Source organism: Martes martes (assembly GCF_963455335.1).
Source record: "Martes martes genome assembly, chromosome: 8".
NCBI lineage: Eukaryota > Metazoa > Chordata > Mammalia > Carnivora > Mustelidae > Martes > Martes martes.
In genome coordinates this window covers 47282411-47304217 of record NC_137895.1, presented here as the reverse complement: position 1 = coordinate 47304217, position 21807 = coordinate 47282411, and the positions used below count along the sequence as shown (strand labels likewise).

The window sequence follows — 21807 nt, the reverse complement described above, 5'->3', positions numbered from 1 at the left end:
AAAGGATTATAAGAGAGTGCTATGAACAGTTTTTACTAACAAATTAGATAACATTGAGGAAGTGGACAGATTCTTAGAAACAAAACCTACCATGACTGAATCACAAAAAAAAAATAGAAAATCTGAATAGACCTGTAACTAGTAAGGAGATTGAATCAGTAACTAAAAATATCCTGACTAGAAAAGGACTGGTTTCACTGGAGAATTCCACCAAACATTTAAAGAACTAGTATCAGCTCTTCTAAACTTTAAAAAAAAAAACTGAAGAAGAGGGAGCACTCCTTAATTCATTCTGTGAGGCCAACATTACCCTGATGCCAATGCCAGACAAAAACACTATAAGAAAACTATAAACCAATATCCCCCCCCTTTTTTTAGGATTTTATTTTTTTAATTTAAAAAATTTTTTTTTCAATTTCTTTTCCGTGTTCTAGAATTGTTTATGCACCACACCCAGTGCTCCGTGCAATACGTGCCCTCCATATTATCCACCACCAGGCTCACCCAACCCCCCCCCCCCAAACCCTCAGTTTGTTTCTCAGAGTCCACAGACTCTCATGGTTCGTCTTCCCCTCCAATTTCCCCCAACTCACTTCTCTCCATCTCCCAATGTCCTCCGTGTTATTCCTTATGCTCCACAAGTAAGCGAAACCATATGGTAATTGACTTTCTCTCTTTGACTTTAAGATTTTATTTTTAAGTAATCTCTGTACCCAGTGTAAGGCTCAAACTTACAACCCTGAGATCAAGAGTCACATGCTCCACCAATTGAGCCAGCCAGATGCACACCCACCCCGTATCTCTTAAGAACATTGATGTAAACATTCTCAACAAAATACCAGCAAACCAAATTGAGTGACATATTAAAAAGATTATATACCATGGCAAAGTGGGATTTATTCTTGGAATGCAAGAGTGGTACAACATAGAAAAATCAGTCAGTGTAATATACCACATTCATGAAATGAAAGAAACAAACTCCACATAATCATCTCATTTGATGCAGAAAAGGCATTTGACAAAATTCAATAGTTTTTCACCATAGATACATTAAAAAAACAAGGAATAGAAGGAAACTGCCTCAACATAATAAAAGCCACCTATGAAAAACCCACAGTGATCAGACTCAGTAATGAAAGACTGAGAGGTTTTCCTCTAGATTGGAACAAGGCATGGATGCCAACATTCATTACTTTTATTCAACATAGTACCGAAAGTTCTAGCCAGAGTAGTTAGGCAAGAAAGAGGACTAGAAGGCATCCACATTGGAAAGGAAGAAGTAAAATTATCTGTTTGCAGATGATGTGATCTTATATGTATTGAAAGATTCCACACACACAAAAAAGAAAAAGAATAAAATACTTAGAAATTAAGTTAAGTAAAGGAGTAAAAGACTTGTACAATAAAATCTACAAAACATTGCTGAAAGAAATTAAAGAATACATAACTAAACACACACCATGTTCATGGGTTAGAGGATGTAATATTGTTTAAAATGTCAATGCTATTCAAAGAGATCTGCAGATTCAGTGCAATCCCTACCAAAATTCCAATGATATTTTTTTCAAAAGTAGAAAAACCCATCCTAAAATTTATATAGAATCTCAAGGGACCCCACATAGCCAAAACATTTTTTAAAAGGAATAGCAGAACTGGATGACTCACACTTCTAAGTTTCAAACTTACTACAGAGCTACAGTAATAGAAACAGTATGGTACTGACATAAAGATAGACTTACAAGACCAATGGAATAGAATAGAGAATCCAGAAACAAACTTTCATATGTATGGTTAACTAAAGTTTGACAAAATTGCCAATACCATTCAATGGTGAAAGGACAATCTCTTCAACAAATGGTTCTGGGGCAACTGGATATCCATATGTGAAAGAATGAACTTGAACCCTCACCTAACACCACACATAAAAATTAACTCAAAATGGATCAAAGACCGAAATATAATTCATAAAACAGTACAGTTCTTAAAAGAAAACATTAAACAAAAGCTTCTTGATACTGGATTTGTCAGTGCTTTCTTGGGTATGACACCAGAAGCGTAGGAAGCAAAAGCAAAAATAGACAAATTGGACTTCACGAAAAATAAAAATTTTTGTACATCAAAAAATACTATTCAGCAGACTAAAATGGCAACCCACAGAATGAGAGAAAATACTTGTGAATCATGTATTTGATAAAGGGTTAATATCCAGAATATATAGAGAACTTCTAAAAGTCCAAAACTAAAGAACATTCCACCTCAAAAATAGGTCGAGGACTTGAATAGACATTTCTCCAAAGAAGATACATGAATGATTAATAAGCACATGAAAAGATGCCCAAGATCATTAATTATTAGGGAAATGCAAATGAAAACTACATTGAGATGCCACATCACACCCATTATGATGGCTAATACCAACAAACAAAAACAGAAAACATGTTAGTGAGAATGTGGTGAAATTGGAACTCATGTGCACTGCTCATGGGAAAGTAAATTGTGCAGGTGTTGTGGAAAATAGCATGGCAATTGCTCAGAAAATAAAAAGTAGAATCACCAGGTGGTCAGCAATATTATTCCTGGGTCTATATTCAAGAGAATTGAAAGCATGGTCTCAAAGAGATACTTGTACATTCATGTTCATAGCTATATCATTATTCACAGTAGCCAAAAGGTGGCTAAATGTCCCATCAGTACATGAATGGATAAGCAAAATGTGTGTGTAAATGGAATATTGTTCAGCCTTTAAGAGGAAATTCTTTTTTTTTTTAAATTTTTATTTTAAGATTTTATTTATTTATTTGACAGAGTGTGTGAGAGAGGGAACACAAGCAGGGGGAGTGGGAGAGGGAGAAGCAGGCTTTCTGCTGAGCAGGGAGCCTGATGTGGGGCTTGATCCCAGGACCCTGGAGTCATGACCTGAGCCGAAGGCAGACGCTTAAGGTCTGAGCCACCCAGGCGCCCCTTAAGAGGAGATTCTAACATCTGTTACCACATGGATGAACTTCAAGGACATTATGCCTAGTGAATGAAGTAAGACAAGCACAAAAAGATAAATGCTGTTATGATCTCATTTATATGAGGTGCCTAGAGTAGTCAAACTCATAAAAAGAAAAAGTAGAATAGTGGTTGCCAGGATTAGCTGGAAGGGGAAATGAGCTGTTTAATGGGTACAGAGTTTCCATTTTGTAAGAGGAAGAAGTTCTGGATAGTGGTCACACAACACCATTGAATATACTTAATAGAACTGAGCTGTGCACTTAAAAATGGGTAGGGAGGTAAATTTTATGTTATGTGTCTTTTACTTAAAGAATATTAAGAAAAGAAAAAATCTAAAGGTGGAACAGAATAAATTTTCAGAGATTTTGTTGAATGCTTTTTAGTATTTTCAAGAGCTGTGCAGGTTGGTACACAGATTCTTTAATATGTTTCACTTCAAGACTTAAGACTTTTCCTTGATTTATGGTTATGGAAGGATCACTCTCCCTTCTTTTAATCATATTTACTATGATTAAACTTACTTCAAGATGGGAGTTGTAAGATGCTTATAAATGGAATGAATAAAAAAGAGGAAGAGAGATTTCCCCGAGTTAATTGGCTGTCTGATATCTCCCAGAAGAGAGAGATGAACAAACAATATGTATTCAAATAAGAGAATTGATTTCTGTTTAGCTAATCAGCTAAATAATTTTATAAGCTAAAGACAAAGCATAATCATATAATTATAATCAAATAAGATAATATTATATGTTAAGCTTCTGGAGAAAAGCAGGGTGTGTTGAGGCAGAGTCCCTGGGTTGCTTCCCCCTCTAACGTAGGGTATCGCTGCAGCTTATGGGGGGCCCAACCAAACACCTGGCCAGTCTGTTTATTTTGTATATTGGTTTGAAGTCCAGAGTTGAAAATTTTGTTTGCATGTGGGTTCATGATTTTAAAATGTTCGTTTTGGATATCAGTTGTTTGTTAATAACTCTAGTCAATATGTGGATTAAAATGAGACTATTAGCAAAACCCCTTATGCCTGATACAGTGTAGTTAATCAGTAAATGTTAGCGCCCATGCTTGAGTTTGATTTTTTCTGTGTTGTAAAAAAGGAATAGATTGACCAGAAATTTCCCAAAAGTTTATTGAAATCTCTTGAAACTCTAGATTGTAATTTTTTGCTATAAGGTGTATCATTATCCTGTGACTGCATGGCATGCTTATTCATATTGACTGTGTCCTGATGCCTGACTCCTGATTTGGTTCTGGAGGGGTCTTCTAGATTACGTATGGTGGGTGGATTCTAAAGTCAGTCTGGGGAGGAGTGATGGTGAAGTTTAAGGAAAGTGACTGGAGGGCGCCTGGGTGACTCAGTGGGTTGGGCCTCTGACTTCTGCTGGGGTCATGATCTCGGGCTCCTGGGATGGGGCCGCGTCGGGCTCTCTGCTTGGCGGGGAGCCTGCTTCCCCCTCTCTCTGCCTGCCTACTGTGATCTCTCTCTCTGTCAAATAAATAAATAAATAAGGAAAAAAAGAAAAGTGACGGGAAGTGGAGAATTAGCCTGCCACTGGGTGAAATTAGCTGGGAAGGAACTTCAGAGGTGGTTTAGTCTGGCCTCTCCTTGTATGGCTGAGGAGACTAAGTATAGAGAGAAGTGATTTGTCCAGTGTCGTAGCTATAGTGGAGAAGCCAGAGTCAGCCGCTTCTAAAGGTTCTGATACCCAAACATTCTAGAACTTAGACTATAGCATTTTTACTTGACTGTGTGAATGATAACCTGTACATGTCATTTTCATTTTAAAAAGAAATCTTATATGAATCAGATTTTTATACTTTGGGGTTTATTGAAATAGATTAATTGAACTAACAGTGCTACCAGAAGTCTCATAAGGAAATCGTTCTTTTAAAAAGAAATAAGAAGTTCTTGACTTTTTTCTGTTCCTAGGTTAAGTCAGCAAACAAAGAAAACATGGTATTTTGAAGTATGATTAAACTCCTGATGCTGCAGAAGAGGCTAAGACTATTAATGGCCAGATCTAGGTAAGTTGAGGTTTACCTTTGGGGAAAAAAAAAAAAAAAAATTTTAAGTTCCCATTATATTCTTTTAAACAAGAGATTTTAGATTTGGTTTTGTTTTGTTTTGTTTTGTTTTCTTGAATGCAGTCATGTTGCCTCCTGACTTGCTGTCACCTCCAACGAGTAAAGACAGATGGCTTTAATTAAACTAAGGCAGTGTTTACCAATTTAAAATAGCCAGGTTGCTGCGGTGTTGATCTTCCCAAACGGTAGCTACCTTTTGTCCTTGAACGTACTCTTGGTTATGTCCCGTGTTGCTTTCTTGAGAGAGCATAGTTACATTTTTGCTGAGTTATGAATTTGGTAGGGCAAGATGGTGAGGCCATATGGTTTCTCATCAACTATTTACAGTATTAGTGTACATTATTAGGTCTTCCACGACTCAGATGTGGTCTCCAAATATGAATCTGATGGTCATTAATGCAGGATATCTAGTATCTTGCCTTTCCCCTTGCCTCGGAGTTTGTGGTTCAGGAGGAGGACTCAGAGATGCAGATGAGACTCTGCATTAAAGTCTCTTTGTCTTCCAGCTGTTTCAGGCTCTCACTCCTACTAAGGCTGTTCTTCAGCCTTAGTGAGGCTTCCTGTTCCTTTTTGCCTCCATTTTTTTGCCCATTTCATCAAGGCCTCCTCTTCCTTTACTTCTATCCTGACCAGACCTGGTTGATCTATCACTTCAGACCCCCATTATTGCCAGTATCCTTTAATTTCCTTGTCCTCTTACCCTCTGACCCCGGGTCACTTGAACAGTGTGCCCTCTGAACTGCTGAGCGCTGCTGTAAAAGCAGCGAATCTTTCCAGCCTCCGCTGAGCTCTCTGGGCAGCCTGCTTAATCATCCTGCTACCTTTCTCGGGCAGCCCCTCTGTGAGTAATCCTCCTGTTCTCCTCAGGTCCCTCATGCTGCAGGCTTCCCTTCTTTTGCACAAAGGACATTTAGGATGATAAATATTACCTACTTATGGGACGCCTGGGTGGCTCAGTTGGTTAAGCAGCTGCCTTCGGCTCGGGTCATGATCCCAGCGTCCTGGGATCGAGTCCCACATCGGGCTCCTTGCTCCGCGGGGAGCCTGCTTCTCCCTCTGCCTCTGCCTACCACTCTGTCTGCCTGTGCTCGCTCGCTCTCTCTCTAACAAATAAAAAAAAAAAAAAAAAAAAAAAAAATTTAAAAATATTACCTACTTAGCTTCTCCGCTGTGCTCCACCCATCCTTACTGTCTTCCCTCTCTCAGAGGACAAGGCATTCCTACTTCTAGGGGCAGACTTCTCCTGCAACTCTTCTCCAGTCTCCAGTCTTGATCCATCATGTAACACATCTTTGTCCTTTGTTTTTGTTTTTGTTTTTTCCTAAAAATTTTAACCAATCTTGATCTACTGATCACAAACCTGCATCAGTCTATGTCATCTGAAAACAAATAACTCAAGCACTGTATTTTCTTTTGAAACCACGTCTGTCTACACCAAAGCACTCTGCCCTTTCCTTTTCGAACCTGTTCTTGAAAGAGCAGTTTCCATTCTCAGGGCGGGGTGGGGGGGGGGGCTCCTTCCTCCTTATCTTCCATTTGTTCACTTCAGTTTGGTTTCTGCCTCTACCAGAGGGTTCTGAATCGAACCCTCCTTCTTGACACTTTCTTTTTTCAGTTGGTATTATTCTGATTCTTTTTTCCTCCTTTACTTCCTCCGTCTCCTCTAGTACTTCCACATTTCCCAGAATTGGAATTGAAATTCCCTAGAATTTGAACTCTACACCCCTCTTTATACTGTCCTGGGGCAGTGTGTTCTGTTTTATGGCTTTAAATACCACGTGTGTATCAATATTTTACCTCCTTCCTCAAATCCACACTCATGTATTTAACTCTCTATTGCATATCTCCATTTGGTTGTTCTCTAGAATCTCCACTTAATTTGTCTCAAACTGAACTAACCACCATCATTTGCACTTGCAGACCAGAATGGTGTTTCTGTCTCGGGGATTGGAACTAGCACCCATTACCTGACACCCTGGAAACTGCCTCTTTCTTCCTGTCTACCTCGCCACCTGCTCCATACTGCTCACTGGTGTCCCCAAATATTTTAAAAATTCATCTTCTTTTGTCTTTATTCCTAGTATTGCTGCTCTGGTTTTAGGTCTGTAACATATTTCATTTTTCAGTATTTTCCAACTGGTTTTTCTTCTCTGAACTGAACTGCCACCTAAATTTATTCTGCAGGTGGATGTATTTAAAATGAAGTCCTGAGCACCTCACTTTCCTGGTTAGGATTCTTCGTTGGCTTTCCATCACATGTGGGAGCAAATCCATCCTCCTTAGTATGGCATACAAGGCTTTTAGGTCACATGTTAGGCTTTTCATTAATTATTGTTGAGCTGAATTGGAACATTCCATGTGGATAGAGTTTTCAAGTAGGTTGTACCACCACCTGCATACCCTTGATAGCACGGGAGGTGCTGCCTTGACAGGTAGCCTGTGAAGGTGGCAAGTCGAAGAATGATTCTCTAGGGGTCCCTGGCCAGCTCAGTTGGTGGAGTGTGTGGCTCTTGATCTCTGGGCTGTGAGTTTGAGCCCCAAGTTGGGTATAGAGATTACTTAAAAAGTAATTTAAAAGAAACCCTTTAAAACCAAAACAAAACAAAAAGAATGATTTTTTTCTACTCCTTTGAAGAAATAGCTTAAAAACATTCCTTCAAGGGGCGCCTGGGTGGCTCAGTGGGTTAAAGCCTCTGCCTTCAGCTAGGGTCATGATCCCAGGACCTGGGATCAAGCCCCGCATCAGGCTCTCTGCTGAGCAGGGAGCCTGCTTCCTTCTCTCTCTGTCTCTGCCTGCCTCTCTGCCTACTTGTGATCTCTTATCTGTCAAATAAATAAATTAAAAAAAAAAATCTTTAAAAAAAAAAAACAAAAACATTCCTTTGAGGCGTTACCTTTTGAGGCAGAAGCTGCACTGGAGTGATCTCTTAGCGCTTCATAAGTTCAGGAGTGGGTCAGTGGTGAGGATGGATGTGTAATTTCATGAAGACTTTGTTTCCATCATTTATCCCTCTACTTAAAAAAAAATGTTTTTAGTAATCTTTTGTCTCTTTCTCATCCCATAATTTATTAAGCAGTTTCAGGCAATCCTGGTTCTGTTGCACTTAGGCTTTTCATTAATCATTGTTGAGCTGAATTGGCTTTATTGTGCTTTGCAGATACTGTGATTCTTACAAATTGAAGGTTTGTGGCAAACCTGCTTTGAGCAAGTCTGTCAACACCATTTTTCCAACAGCATTTCCTCACTTGGGGTCTCTGTGTCACATTTTCGTAATTCTCACCATATTTCAAATTTTTTCATTATTATTATATTTGTTATGATGATCTGGGATCAGGGATGATAACTTCCTGAAAGCTTAGATGATGGTTAGCATTTTTATTTTTATTTTTTTTAAGATTTTATTTATTTATCTGATAGAGAGAGACACAGTGAGAGAGGGAGCACAAGCAGGGGGAGTGGGAGAGGGAGAAGCAGGCTTCCTGCCGAGCAGGGAGTCCGATGCGGGACTTGTTCTCAGGACCCTGGGATCATGACCTGAAGTGAAGGCAACCACTTAACAGTTGAGCCACCCAGGCGCCCCACTGGTTAGCATTTTTAGCAGTGAAGTATTTTTTAATGAAGGTACATATATTGTGTTGTTAGACATACTGCTCTTGCACACGAATAGATTGTGATATAATGCAAACGTTACTTTATGGGCATCAGGGAACCAAAAACTTGATCTTGATTTGACTCACTTTATTGTGACACTTGCTTTTTTGCCACAGTCTGGAAGCAAACCAGCAATATCTCCAAGATATGCCTGTATTAATTTTTTTTTAAATTTTCCTTTATTTATTGGACAGACAGAGATCACAAGTAGGCAGAGAGGCAGGCAGAGAAACAGGAGGAAGCAGGCTCGGAGAAAGAGCCCGATGCGGGGCTCGATCCCAGGACCCCGGGATCATGACCTGAGCCAAAGGCAGAGGCTTTAACCCACTGAGCCACCCAGGTGCCCCAGCCTGTATTAATTTTTTTAAATTAAACCCTTATGGGCCACGTTATGTCAGGTGATATTCTTAGTGCCCTTGAAATTGGGAAGATAAGGTTCCTATCTTCAGATCACAGTGAAGTGAATGTTGAGACAGATAAACATCACAATAGAATGTGATAAATGCCAGGAAAGAGTCATGTTCATTTGATTGGGAAGACACTGGATGCCATCTAGCTTCCAGTTACCTGGAGTCCCAGACCCCCATCTCATTGTTCAGGACCCTTTCTGTGGTTTGACCATACTCGTGTTATAGCCGACCCTGTATTTCAGTCATCTTAGTCACCTCCCTTTTTTCTGAATGCGGTGCCACCTTTCATGATCTGCCATGACCTTTGTCTTTGCCTTCTCTGTACCCTTATCTATCTCAAGTACCTGTGTCTATTTTATGCTGAGAAAATAACTATTTTCTGTTCACCTTTTTAAGTACCAGCTCAGATAGTGCTTCCCACCTTGCTAACCCAGAAAGTTACTTGCTCCCTTTTCTGTGCCCACAGGACCCTTCTCATATTCTCATACAATGTTTAATCATAATGCGTTATGTTTACCTGTCCGTCTCTCCCTTTAAACTCATGACTCTTCAGAGGTACATACTGTGACTTAGTCATCTTTGTGCCTGGTTATTTGCTGGCATATTACTTAGAGTAAGCTGCCACATATGAGTCTTAATTAATTTACTATTTTACTTCTTTTGATTTGTTTACCAGTATACTTTTTCATCTGCTTAATACTTACACCTGCCAGCATCCTTTACCTTTGTTTAGTACAGTTCAGTCCAGCCAGCTCACAAGAGACATAGAGTACTGCTATGTGCTAGGTAACGTGTTAGGCATGGGAAATGCAAATTAGTTCTTGGGAAGGAGCTTGTGGTGGAGCAGGAGCTAGAGGTAAGTAAACAGATGATCTGTCACAATTTCTACTAAGGAAGCAATGTGAAGAATGCTGTGATACTGGGAAGCCAAGGATGCCTTGGGGGCTATGCAAGAAGTATAACTCTCCCAGTGGCTTGGAATCAGAGGAGGCTCCGTGAAGGAACTGCGCAGTTGGGTCTTGAGAAGGGAAAGGAGCAGCGTGGAAGGACGTGGAAGGACGTGGAAGGACAAGTTGCTCTGGGGGACTGTTGAGTGTGACTTGGGAGGGCTTGAAACAGACACAGAGTTCAGACCAAATCTGTAACTGGGGATGAGATTATAAAGAACCTCATGTCATACTGACGAGCTTCGAATTTTTTCCTAAAGGTAGTGAAGAGCCCCTGAAGAATTTTAAGCTGGTTTTATCAGATTTGTGTTTTTTAGTATCTAATAGCTTCTTGTGCTTCCTTCCCTTCCGCTTTCCAAATATTGTCATGTTCTTTCTGATTCTTCCCCTTTTTTTAAGTGATGTTTTAAATTTTTTCTTTGTTCATTTGGTGTTTTCCTGAACACTTAATGTCACTTATAATCTGTTATCTCTAACCTTGTGTGGGAAAGAAGGATTAGACAGACACACTCTATCAGTTTTGCTGATACTCTCTACGTTGAGTTACTCCTTGATTGTTGGGTTGTTTTTCTCTCTTAATGAACTCTTCCAAATTTGCTTTTGTGTCTTATTTACCAATCAACTTCTGCCTGGTGAGGTACATGAAGGATATACTGCAGTGAGTAATAAGAATCAAAATACCTTCCAACCTTGAAGTCCAGCATCCCTTTGGAAATTTATTAAAAGAGGGACATGAAATTTCTGATAAACCATTAAGGGTTAATTCCACGAATGACTTTATTTAAATAGTGTTCCATATGAGATGAGACCCTAATTTTTTTAAGATAATTTAAAAATAGGCAGACCTTTGCAAATTAAACTGGAAATTTGAGATTTCTATGAAGATTGCCTCACAAAATTATTTTCCTTGTCACTGAGCAGAGTTTACCAGCTGAGTGTGTGAAATCTAGCTTAGCCCTGTACCTTCTTGGGCTTAAATTTCCTCATCAGGATAATGCAGGCCTTGTATTAGATGATTTCTAAAGTCTTTTTCTGTTTTGTGATTTTTGTATCCTACATTTAATAACTTTTTCCAAATTATCTTTCGTGTAGTGCTCACATGGTCTTCTGAAGAAGCCATGGGTAGCTGTTGTAGCTGTCCAGATAAAGACACTGTCCCAGATAACCATCGGAACAAGTTTAAGGTTAGTAAAACTGGTTGAGTTCTATCTCTCTGCCTAGTTGGATGTCCTTCTTTTTCTCCACATAATATCTTACTTCCTCACTTTTATCTCTAGACTCTTCTTTTTCTCTTTGTGTCCACTCTGCCTTTTCTTGTTTTAACAAATGATGACAATATGTTCTTACTGACAGTGTGGAATCCTCTTTTACTTTCCCTTTGGTCCTCTTCATCCAATTAGAGCCATACAGTTCTAGTAAAATTTTTTTTTAAATGCCATTTTATAGGTGCCTCTTCAGTCTGGTCACCACCTCCCAGTCATTGCTTCATGCCTGGATAGTTTCTTAGCTGAACTCTGCCTTGAGTCAGTCACCTTTGTGATCCATCCTGCAGTTGACATCATATTAATCATCCTCTTTCATCATTCTAAAACTTCTGGTGTTCTGTTACCTAGAGCCCAGATGCTCCATTTCTTACCTCTCCACAGCCATTTAGTGTCTCTCGTAGTCTGACCTCAGGTTGTTACACATCATGGCCTCTGGATCACACAGACCCAGGTATAAGTCGAAACCCTGCTGCTTTGTAGCTTTGTGACTTGGGCAGGTTACCTTATCACTGTGTGTTTGTTCCAGTTTTGTACAGTGGAGAAAATATTATTACCTGCAATTTAGGATTGTTTTGAGGATTAAATGGGAAAATACTTGGAAAGCACTCTGCCAATCCCAGAAATACAGACTGTTTTCTCAAAATGTTACCGACTCCTCATAGTCTCTGGCCATTTTCAGAAACTCAGCAGTGCGAGGCCTGCCCTTCTGTGAACTCTGTGCTGGTCTTGTCTTGGTCTCTGAAACATACCTTCTTCATGTCTGCTGTAGCACTGCACCTTCAGGATATGCCCCACAACCCCTGACCTACCAGTTCTCTCCTGAGGCCCAGCCCAAGTCCCTCCTCCTCTCACGTGAAGGCATCTCCACCCACCCTAGGCCACACCTCCTGCCTTTTGCAGCCTTGGTTGCGCCCATTTGTCAGTTGCTCACATACAGCCTTGTATTGTTGACTTAATGTTTGTGTATCTGATACGCTCACTGGGCATGTGAGCTTCTTGTGGGTGGCACCAGGTCTTAACACTGCTGCATAGCCCATGCGCCACACACACCTTGGCTGGTGGATGGGCTAACAAAGGAATGAATAACTGAACCAGTCAGTGACAGTGCCTTTTACTGACAGACTGGCAAAATACGTGTATGACTGTCCAGCGGGAACATTAGGGTGGTACTAATTAAATTTTCTTTTTTAGGTCATTAATGTGGATGATGATGGGAATGAGTTAGGTTCTGGCATAATGGAACTGACAGACACGGAACTGATTTTATACACTCGGAAACGTGACTCGGTAAAATGGCACTACCTCTGCCTGCGGCGCTATGGCTATGATTCAAATCTCTTTTCTTTCGAAAGTGGCCGAAGGTGTCAGACTGGACAAGGTCGGTGGAGCCTTTAATTTTTTTTTCTCTCCAAACAGTATCACATTTGAAAATTGTTCTTTCAGTCATTCTATTTATAATGTTTAAATTAATACTTTACTTTTTTCCTGATAGGAAAAAAAAATCCCCCGACTAAGTGGATTGTTAAGAAAAGAGATGCAGTAAACCATGACTTCATTTATCAGGCATTTACTCAGCACATTCTCTATGTCCAGAATTTTGACTCATATTATTTAAGATTTTCAGTAGTTGAGTAGCTCCAGTAAATTGACTCTGTATCTTTACTGTCACAACTTCCTGGGGAAAGAACCTAAACTTTAGAGTCAAAGTGAACATGGTTTGGTTTTTTTGTGGCCTACTGCTTGATAGGCCTTGCACAAGTTACATGATCTCTGTAGAACATCAGATTTCTTGTCTGTCAGAAAGGAATGCTGATCCCTACTTTACAGAACTCTTGTAGTAATTAAACAAGGTAAGGATTGTAAACCATGGAGCGAGGCACCGACAAATGGTAAAGGATCACCTTGGTAATGGTGACTTGGGTGCCCCCTGCTGTTAAAAAGCAGACCAAAGGAAGTGTTCAAATCTTGTTTTTGTCTGCCTTGTTTTGGACTTAGGAAAATTATTCTGTGAATTTCCTTTTGGGTTTATGTTTTGAAACAGAGACTGTCATTAATTTATCAGACATTTGATTAAAAGACCCTTCTTCCTGTCAGTGCATAGAATGCTTACTTTACAGTTCTGTTCTTTGACAGGTGTTCCTGTATTTTTTTTTTAAAGCTACAGCTACCATTTTCCCCTTCTCTTTTATATTTATAGGAATCTTTGCCTTTAAGTGTGCCCGTGCAGAAGAATTATTTAACATGTTGCAAGAAATTATGCAAAATAATAGTATAAATGTGGTGGAAGAGCCAGTTGTCGAAAGGAATAATCATCAGACAGAATTGGAAGTCCCCAGAACACCTCGAACACCTACAAGTAAGTACCAGTTTTCCCTCTTGTATCTTGAATAATAGACATTCATAAACTTTGAATTATGGATATTTAATCTGTAACACCTTAGAAATCACCATTGGCTAAGATAAGTGTAATGGTTGTCAGTTCCTTTTTTTAAAGGTGCTAGAGCTGTAATTATAAATATTTTTAATATTTTAAGTAGGAAAATATTAAAAGTTCTATATTATCTAAAATGTGAATGGAAAGTTGGAGTGGAAGGAGGGTGTTGTTAGTACTCTGGTTTCTGTTGCGTCTTACCAGAAACACCTTGCTTAATTTTCTCAGCTTAGATTCCATTCTCATTCACTTTTATCTCTGTCCTCCCGCCTTTTCCTGCTTTTCTTCTTAAACCAATAAACAAAAACTCAGCTCCAGGGTTTGCTGCTCAGAATTTACCGAATGGATATCCCCGATATCCCTCATTCGGAGATGCTTCCTCCCATCCGTCAAGCAGACATCCTTCCGTGGGGAGTGCACGGCTGCCTTCCGTGGGTGAAGAATCTACACATCCTTTGCTTGTGGCCGAGGAGCAAGTAAGTGTGCGTTACTGTCTAATGGGATGACAGATTGGGTGGAATTAAAGCATTGCTGCGCTGATGCGTGGAAATTTCAGTCTGAATTTTAGCTTTCATTGTTTGACTTTTTTAGTGTAGAATCAGAGGAAACAGCATATATTTTCTAACATACACCAAATACGTACAGGTATGGAGGGAGACATAGCATCACAGCAGCCTGTGGACTCACAGGAGAGGTGCATCTGTAGGGAAAGACGGATAGAACTAATGGTCAGTTCCGGTTACAGTAACCTCCGATGGATCTGGAATTTGTATTGCTTTTTATATCAGTGCACTACTAGCAGCAAGGTAGCTTTCGTTGTCAGTGTTTGTATGAGGCTCTTTAATGTTTCTAACTATTCTGTTTTTCATTTGAGGAATGAAGTATTTGGTTGAACATCATCTGTATGTTAATTAGTTATTCTTATCTCTTGTAAACCAAATGGTCACATATCATTAAGAAATTTTTACTGTTTTAAAATCTGTTTCTCTGTGTTCTTTACATAGTAAATGAATTCTTAGTTACTATAATTACACTTCCCTCAGTTTTTGCATTTTTTGAATTTTTTCAAATTTTATGAATAGTCTTCCAAACTTTTTTTTTTTAAAGATTTATTTATTTGAGAGAGCGCGCACGCGTGCATACTTGTGAGCGTGGAGGGAGGGGCAGAGGGAGAAGGAGATAATTGCAAGCAGACCCCCCATGCTTCACCTCTACCCTGCCACCCGCCCAACCCCCCCCCCCAGCCAAGCCAGAAACCCAACACAGCGCTCAATCCCATGACCCCGAGATCATGACCTGAGCCAAAATCAAGAGTCGATACTTAACAGACTGAGCTACCCAGGTGCCCCTAGTCTTCCACAAACATTTTATATTGTTCCTCAAAAATACCGTTGACCTTTTCTAAATAGTGATGATTTCTTAGTAGGTTGCATTTATTTTATACCAATGTATTTTATAGAACTCTTATTAAATCTGGCAGGGTTTATCTCTTTATTTGGTCACATTATCTGCAAATCATGATAAATTTGTCTCTCTTTTAATGCTTGTTATTCCTTATTTCTAAATTATGTTTCAGTGCATTATGAGAATTTCTAAAAAAACATCAAAATGATAATCCCAATATGTTCCTGATTTTTTTTTTAAGATTTTATTTATTTATTTGTCAGAGAGAGAGAGAGAGAGCGCGAGCGAGCGTGCACTGGCAGACGGAGGCAGAGGGAGAAGCAGGCTCCCTGCCGAGCAAGGAGCCCGATGTGGGACTTGATCCCAGGACGCTGGGATCATGACCTGAGCCGAAGGCAGCCGCTTAACCAACTGAGCCACCCAGGCATCCCTGTTCCTGATTTTTTTTTTGACAGAATGCTTTTCATGTATCAAGTACAACATAATGTGTTATTTTAGAGTAGTTATTCTGTATTTGTTTTTGTTTTTCTTAGATTTTTATGTATTTATTTGAAACGGAGAGGGAGAAGCAGACTCTCCACTCTGAGCAGCGAGCCTGACTTGGGGTTCAGCCCCAGGACCCTGACATCATGACCTGAGCCGAAGGCAGGTGGTTAACTGACTGAGCCACTCAGGCACCCCTAGAGTTATTTATTCTTTTATCAAGTAAAGAAAGTGTTTCCACATTCCTCCTCTCTCCCCACCTTTTTATTAGTGAAAAACAAGGACAAAAGCTTTGAAGGAGAGAGAAAGTTAATCGATAAAATTTAACTGATATGGTCAGCCTTTTATTGGTTATTGATCCACTCTTCTGTTTTGCTTTAGGTACATACCTATGTCAACACTACAGGAGTGCAAGAAGAGCGGAAAAACCGCACAAGTGTGCATGTCCCATTGGAGGCAAGGATTTCGAATGCTGAAAGCAACACACCAAAAGAAGAACCAAGTCGTGTTGAGGACAGGGACCCTCAGATTCTTCTTGAACCCGAAGGAGTCAAATTTGTCTTAGGACCAACCCCTGTTCAAAAGCAGTTAATGGAAAAAGAGAAACTGGAGCAACTTGGAAAAGACCAAGTCAGCGGAAGTGGTGCCAATAGCACAGAATGGGACACTGGATATGACAGTGACGAGCGAAGAGATGCGCCCTCTGTTAACAAGCTGGTGTATGAAAATATAAATGGGTTATCTATCCCTAGTGCCTCAGGGGTCAGGAGAGGTCGTCTGACATCCAGCAGTACCTCAGATACCCAGAATATCAACAACTCAGCTCAGAGAAGAACTGCATTATTAAACTATGAAAATTTACCATCTTTGCCTCCTGTTTGGGAAGCCCGCAAGCTTAGTAGGGATGAAGATGACAATTTAGGACCAAAGACCCCATCTCTAAATGGCTACCATAATAATCTAGATCCAATGCATAACTATGTAAATACAGAGAATGTAACAGTGCCGGCAAGTGCTCACAAAATAGAATATTCTAGGCGTCGGGACTGTACGCCAACAGTCTTTAACTTTGATATCAGACGCCCCAGTTTAGAACACAGGCAGCTCAATTACATACAGGTGGACTTGGAAGGCGGCAGTGACTCTGACAACCCTCAGACTCCAAAAACGCCTACCACTCCCCTTCCGCAAACCCCTACCAGGCGCACAGAGCTGTATGCTGTGATAGACATCGAGAGAACTGCTGCTATGTCAAATTTGCAGAAAGCGCTGCCGCGAGATGATGGTACATCTAGGAAGACTAGACATAATAGTACTGACCTGCCCATGTGAGCCTGGAAAGCGGTACATTGTTTGCACCTTTGTGAAGTTTTAACCAATGAAGATGCAAGTGCTTCATTGTCATTTCTAAACACTAACTCCTTTTATAGACTGATAAGATTTTTTTTCTGAATATTTCCTGTGCTTCTTTAACTAAAGGGAATTAATGTAGAGCAGGTACTCATTAAAGAACACTAATTTCAGTATGTACTACTCATTACTGTACAGCAGCATTCCCATTTTCACAGTGCCTATTTAAAATGAGAGTTGAAGTGAGTGACATGCTGGTTGGTTTTTATCAGTAGTCTGGACTTACGCATATCATTCATGTCTAAGTCATGGTTGGCATTTAAAACATTTTATAAAGCCTCTTGATAATGTGCATTGCTAACAGATAACTCTAGGCGTTGAAAGTAATATTTGTAGATTCACTATTCATGGTATATGGCCTCCAGCATGTAACATGAGGAATCCTGTATTTCATTAATTGTAGGCTTTTTGACTTGAGCCAAAACATGTAAAGGAAATAGAAGTACCACACCTCCTTATATACCAGTCAGTTCCTTTGCCTTCTGCGTTATTAGGAAGAGTCATGCGCCCGGGAATATGGTTTGCTCTTGGTGTGTTGAAAGGCAGGAAGGAGACAAGATTTTCTGTTTACTCATCTCATGATGTCATTTGAAGGGCATGCCCAGATATCTTAATCAGAATTACACTAGACTCAAGAAATCAGTCTCAGGTCACTTTACCCAAAAACATTTGGAAATCTGAACCACGATCTCCTGCAAGTTTCTCTCCTGTAGATTATGAACAGTGACATTGTTTTCTGGAGGCGTTTGTGCCATTAGGTTGCCATTTACCTTCAGTTTTTCCTTTGGTGTTTGGGATGTCTAATTTTGTTGCTTAATGTCTTTTTTTCCATTTAAAGTGTTAGAGTTTGTATATAGTTTTGAAATTGGATTATGTGTTCATTGTCGTTTCGTTTGCATTTTTGTCAAATTGTGGTTTTGAAGGTTCATTTGGAACTTACTGTTATTCTATAACAGGGTTGCCCTTGTCCAGTATTTATTTATATGCTGTTTACTTTTCAAGTTGATGAAAACATTCGCTCAATTTGAAACTTCACTTGTGTCCATAGATGATCTCTTTAACAGCCGAGGAAAAAAGGAAGCTACTTTTAACACGCAAAGTTCCCTACAGGTACTGTGTTCTCTCTGTGGGCATCCTCCCCAGCACTTTAGCAGTGATTCCCTCGTCACGCGGCTGCAATTATATTTTGCCCACAGTAGTGCTCCTCAGCTCTGCTCTCCTTTCACTCGTGGCTGGAGCTTCGGCTATCCCTTGATTCCATTAGAATGTTAGGAGTGTTGCCAGCATAGCAGGTACAGTGGAAGTCTTAGAGCAATGAGATTGTGTCATAATTTAGGATTTAGAATGAATTGAAGTTTATATAAACTGAAGAGAGTCCATAAGTCCTTAACTCTTGGAAAATCAAGAGTGTTCCAGTTTCTCAAACGCTAGAGAAGACAAGGGACAGTACAGTGGAAAGGCTAGGTTCCTGTTTTCTCTAAATATGAGGAAGTTTGAGATCATGATTTGGATCTCTCTGCCAGATGTAACTAAGGTTAATTGAGCATGAAAAGGTGTCAGTCATAGAGCACCCAACCTGATGAGTAAATAATTATAGGACAGTGGATGGATTAGCAGAATAATAGAGTGGGACCATTATAAAGAAAATAAATTATTAAAGGCGTCTTTATTATTTTCAGTGCCATTGGTTTATGTGCATAGCAGAATTTTCTTTCTTCTTTTTTTTCTGTGAACTTGGTGCTTAATAAAGTGTTCCCTGTTCTCTAAAAAGAGAGCAGTGGTATAGGTGTGCGGTTTCCATTTTTAATATATTGTTCCATTTATGCTTTCTTCTGAGTAGATTGCTAATTGTGCCAAATTTATGTGATGGTTTTTGTAATGTGGAATAAGAATTATGATGGAACCAGTACATGTGGTTTTCTCCAAAACAAGCAGTCAAGACAGAACCTCCAAATGAAAGGGCTGACCTGTTGATTCATTTTGGAGGTTGGATACTTTATTTTCTTTCTTTTCCTCATTATTTTCATTTTCCTTCCAGATTCTAATTAGTTTTTATGTATTTTAGGTAGCTCCAATATAATCATTGCAGGTTATGCTTTAAATACTGTGTGCTTTAAAAATGAAAATGGGACCAATTTGTCTGCTAAGAATTTGATTTTAGGTACTATGAGTATTAGGAAGATGTATACAACTGGTGTTTATTTCTAGATGTCTCTGGAAATCACCTGTGTTCCTATTTAATAAAAAGTAATGTAGAACACTACTTGTCCTTTGCAGTAGTCTAGTCATGGGCATTAAGCTCTGTCCTGGAAGAATGTACCTGTTACTAGGTGCATTTTAGAATGAGATATTTTATTGGGATATAATTGTAGCCATATGTTTCAGATTTTCTGAGACAGACCTAATTTTAGATATTCTGTTCCCTTTGGTAGACCATGGGATCCCACTTTTTGGTTTTGGAAATAGAATCATCGTTCATATGCTTTCCCCCCAATAGAGTCCTCTTTTATCCATACAGGTGGTAACAGCTTTTTATCCCAGATCAGAGGTTGGAAACTGATATGGGTATTACCTGTGTTTTTCGTCATGTCTTTTACTTCCCAGTTTCATCTTCCTTTAAAAATGAAAATATGGTGCCTTCCCTCCCTCCAGGAAGATTGGCAAATAGTTCCTTTTATTTACTGCTGCTGTGGAGTGATGAGATATGCACTTTACTCTTGAAGACTCAGCAAAAAGCTTTTCACTTCCCAGTATATCCAGAATAGATCACATTTGGGACTTATGAAAATTTGCCAAGCAATCTTTGTTTTTTATAGATACTAATGTTGACCCCACAGTTCAATGTTATAAGTCAAGCTAGTCTTTGTTTATTCCTCCCCTCCTCAAAAAAATCTGTGGCACAACATATAAAAATGTACCTCAATAATGTTCTATTAAAAATGGGACAGGGGCCTTATGTTTTCATAATTTCCCAATAATGTGCCACCATATTTTTGCCTCAAGGTAAAGGTTTTAACAAGCTAAAAAGTACTTCCCACTCCCCGCTGTGCTGTTCCTAACCCAAAATGCCCAAGTGTTTTGTGCAATGTGTAGTGTGTGTGTATAAATATATATATATATGTATATGTATATACATATATATGTATATATCTCCTTGAAATAGACATACCATCAGAGACAACATTCAGAAGTAACTGATGTATTGGCATCTTGTTCATATTTCTGATATGTGAGGTATACGGTACTAATTACCTTTTCCCTGATGTTTGCCAAATTTGAATAAAGGCATTGGTACGAAATTACAGAATGTATAGGAAATGTTTTTGGCTTGAAAAACTAACAGATATTTATGACATACCACAGTATACTCTGCCCAAACCAGCACCCTATCTATCCTGTTCTTTACATCCCTACTCCCCATTCCTACTTCCTCATTTTTTGGTATAACACAATTCTTTTGTAGCATCAATACAATTACAATTCTATGACAATTGGACAATAGTAGCATGGAAACGGACTGGTATTAATAGTACAGTAGTCACCGGTGTGCCACATTTGCATTAGTAAATGCAAAATATACATTTTATAAAGGAAAAATTTTGTGTTACGTTTTTTATTTTCATTACATTGTATAATACTGTAAGATTATTGTATGTCCTAATTTGCATTATAAATGTTTTTTTCCTACGTAAAGGCATAAATATAGCAACTTTGTATAAAGGTAGCTTGTTAGATTTTTAATTTTTTCTTTTATAAAAATTGTCTAACAGTGGGACTACCATTGCCAAATTGTATATGAAATAGGAATTTTATCCCCTATGGTTAATTTCTTTTATAAACATTCCATATTTCTCTAATAAAAGACATAAGTGATACTGTACTATGCATAAATTGTATATTAATGCTGTTTAATATCAGCATTTTAAATTTTGGTTTGCATTTTTAATATTGGCAAAATTTACCACTGTTGATTAAACCTTGTTGTATATGTAACAACATCTTTTGCCCTCTATCCCTTCCCACCCTTTGTTCTCTGTTTCTCCCTATCAGTGCCAACTTCATACATTTTGTAGCATGGCAATAAAATATAACTTTTACACTGAGGCCAAGTGTGGCTTTTTGGAGGACGTGGAGCTGGGAGGATTGCCCTCTAGTCGTTCTTTGCATATGACTTTTTGCCATATAAACCATATCTCCAGGCATGAGAAGTTATCTCATATATGATGTAAACATGCTTTTAAGGACAAGTGTGAATGTGCTTTTAAGCTTAATTTTTGTCATAACAAATAAGAACTAATTTTTTTATCTTTGGAAAAGTCACAGTTCTTGGAGTACAATCAAACCTTTATTAACTGGAGTACTTAAAGAATAAGCTAATAATTGAATTTAGTTCAACAAGGGCTAAGCAACACATTTTTTAAAATCCTTATTTATTGTAGAGTATTAGTATACTGTCCTAAAAATTATATGTAAAATACGGTTTAATCTTAGATGATTTAGAATCTTGCAATGCCTTACTGTTGTCATTCTGGCATAAATTTCCGTAATGAGGTACTCAAGTTGATACTGGAATCTGAGCTGACTATACACTGACCTTAAGCATTCATGAAAAACTGCTTTGTTGAATAAAATCTGATTGGAGTTCTTATGGTTACTTTCCCCTTCTTGCCGAAAGTAGATTGCAATAAAACCCCAATAAAAGTTTGGTTGGATACCTATTTAAAGT

General features: G+C 38.9%; 1 protein-coding gene across 1 annotated transcript; it reads left to right on the top strand.

Annotated features, from left to right (window-relative positions):
- Positions 1-4924: 4924 nt before the first annotated feature.
- FRS2 (fibroblast growth factor receptor substrate 2) lies at positions 4925-19328 on the top strand. The gene is made up of 6 exons (XM_080810341.1): positions 4925-5019; positions 11181-11272; positions 12545-12731; positions 13551-13709; positions 14097-14260; positions 16053-19328. The coding sequence occupies exons 2-6, from the start codon at positions 11207-11209 to the stop codon at positions 17001-17003; spliced, it is 1527 nt and encodes a 508-aa protein (XP_080666467.1). The 5' UTR covers positions 4925-5019; positions 11181-11206; the 3' UTR covers positions 17004-19328.
- Positions 19329-21807: the final 2479 nt, after the last annotated feature.

Bases quoted from the DNA above. Each gene is read 5' to 3' on its own strand.
- FRS2 (XM_080810341.1), top strand. From the start codon at position 11,207: ATGGGTAGCTGTTGTAGCTGTCCAGATAAAGACACTGTCCCAGATAAC. The intron at 11,273-12,544 runs GTTAGTAAAACT...TTTCTTTTTTAG, and splicing joins ACCATCGGAACAAGTTTAAG to GTCATTAATGTGGATGATGA. The intron at 13,710-14,096 runs GTAAGTACCAGT...ACAAAAACTCAG, and splicing joins AACACCTCGAACACCTACAA to CTCCAGGGTTTGCTGCTCAG.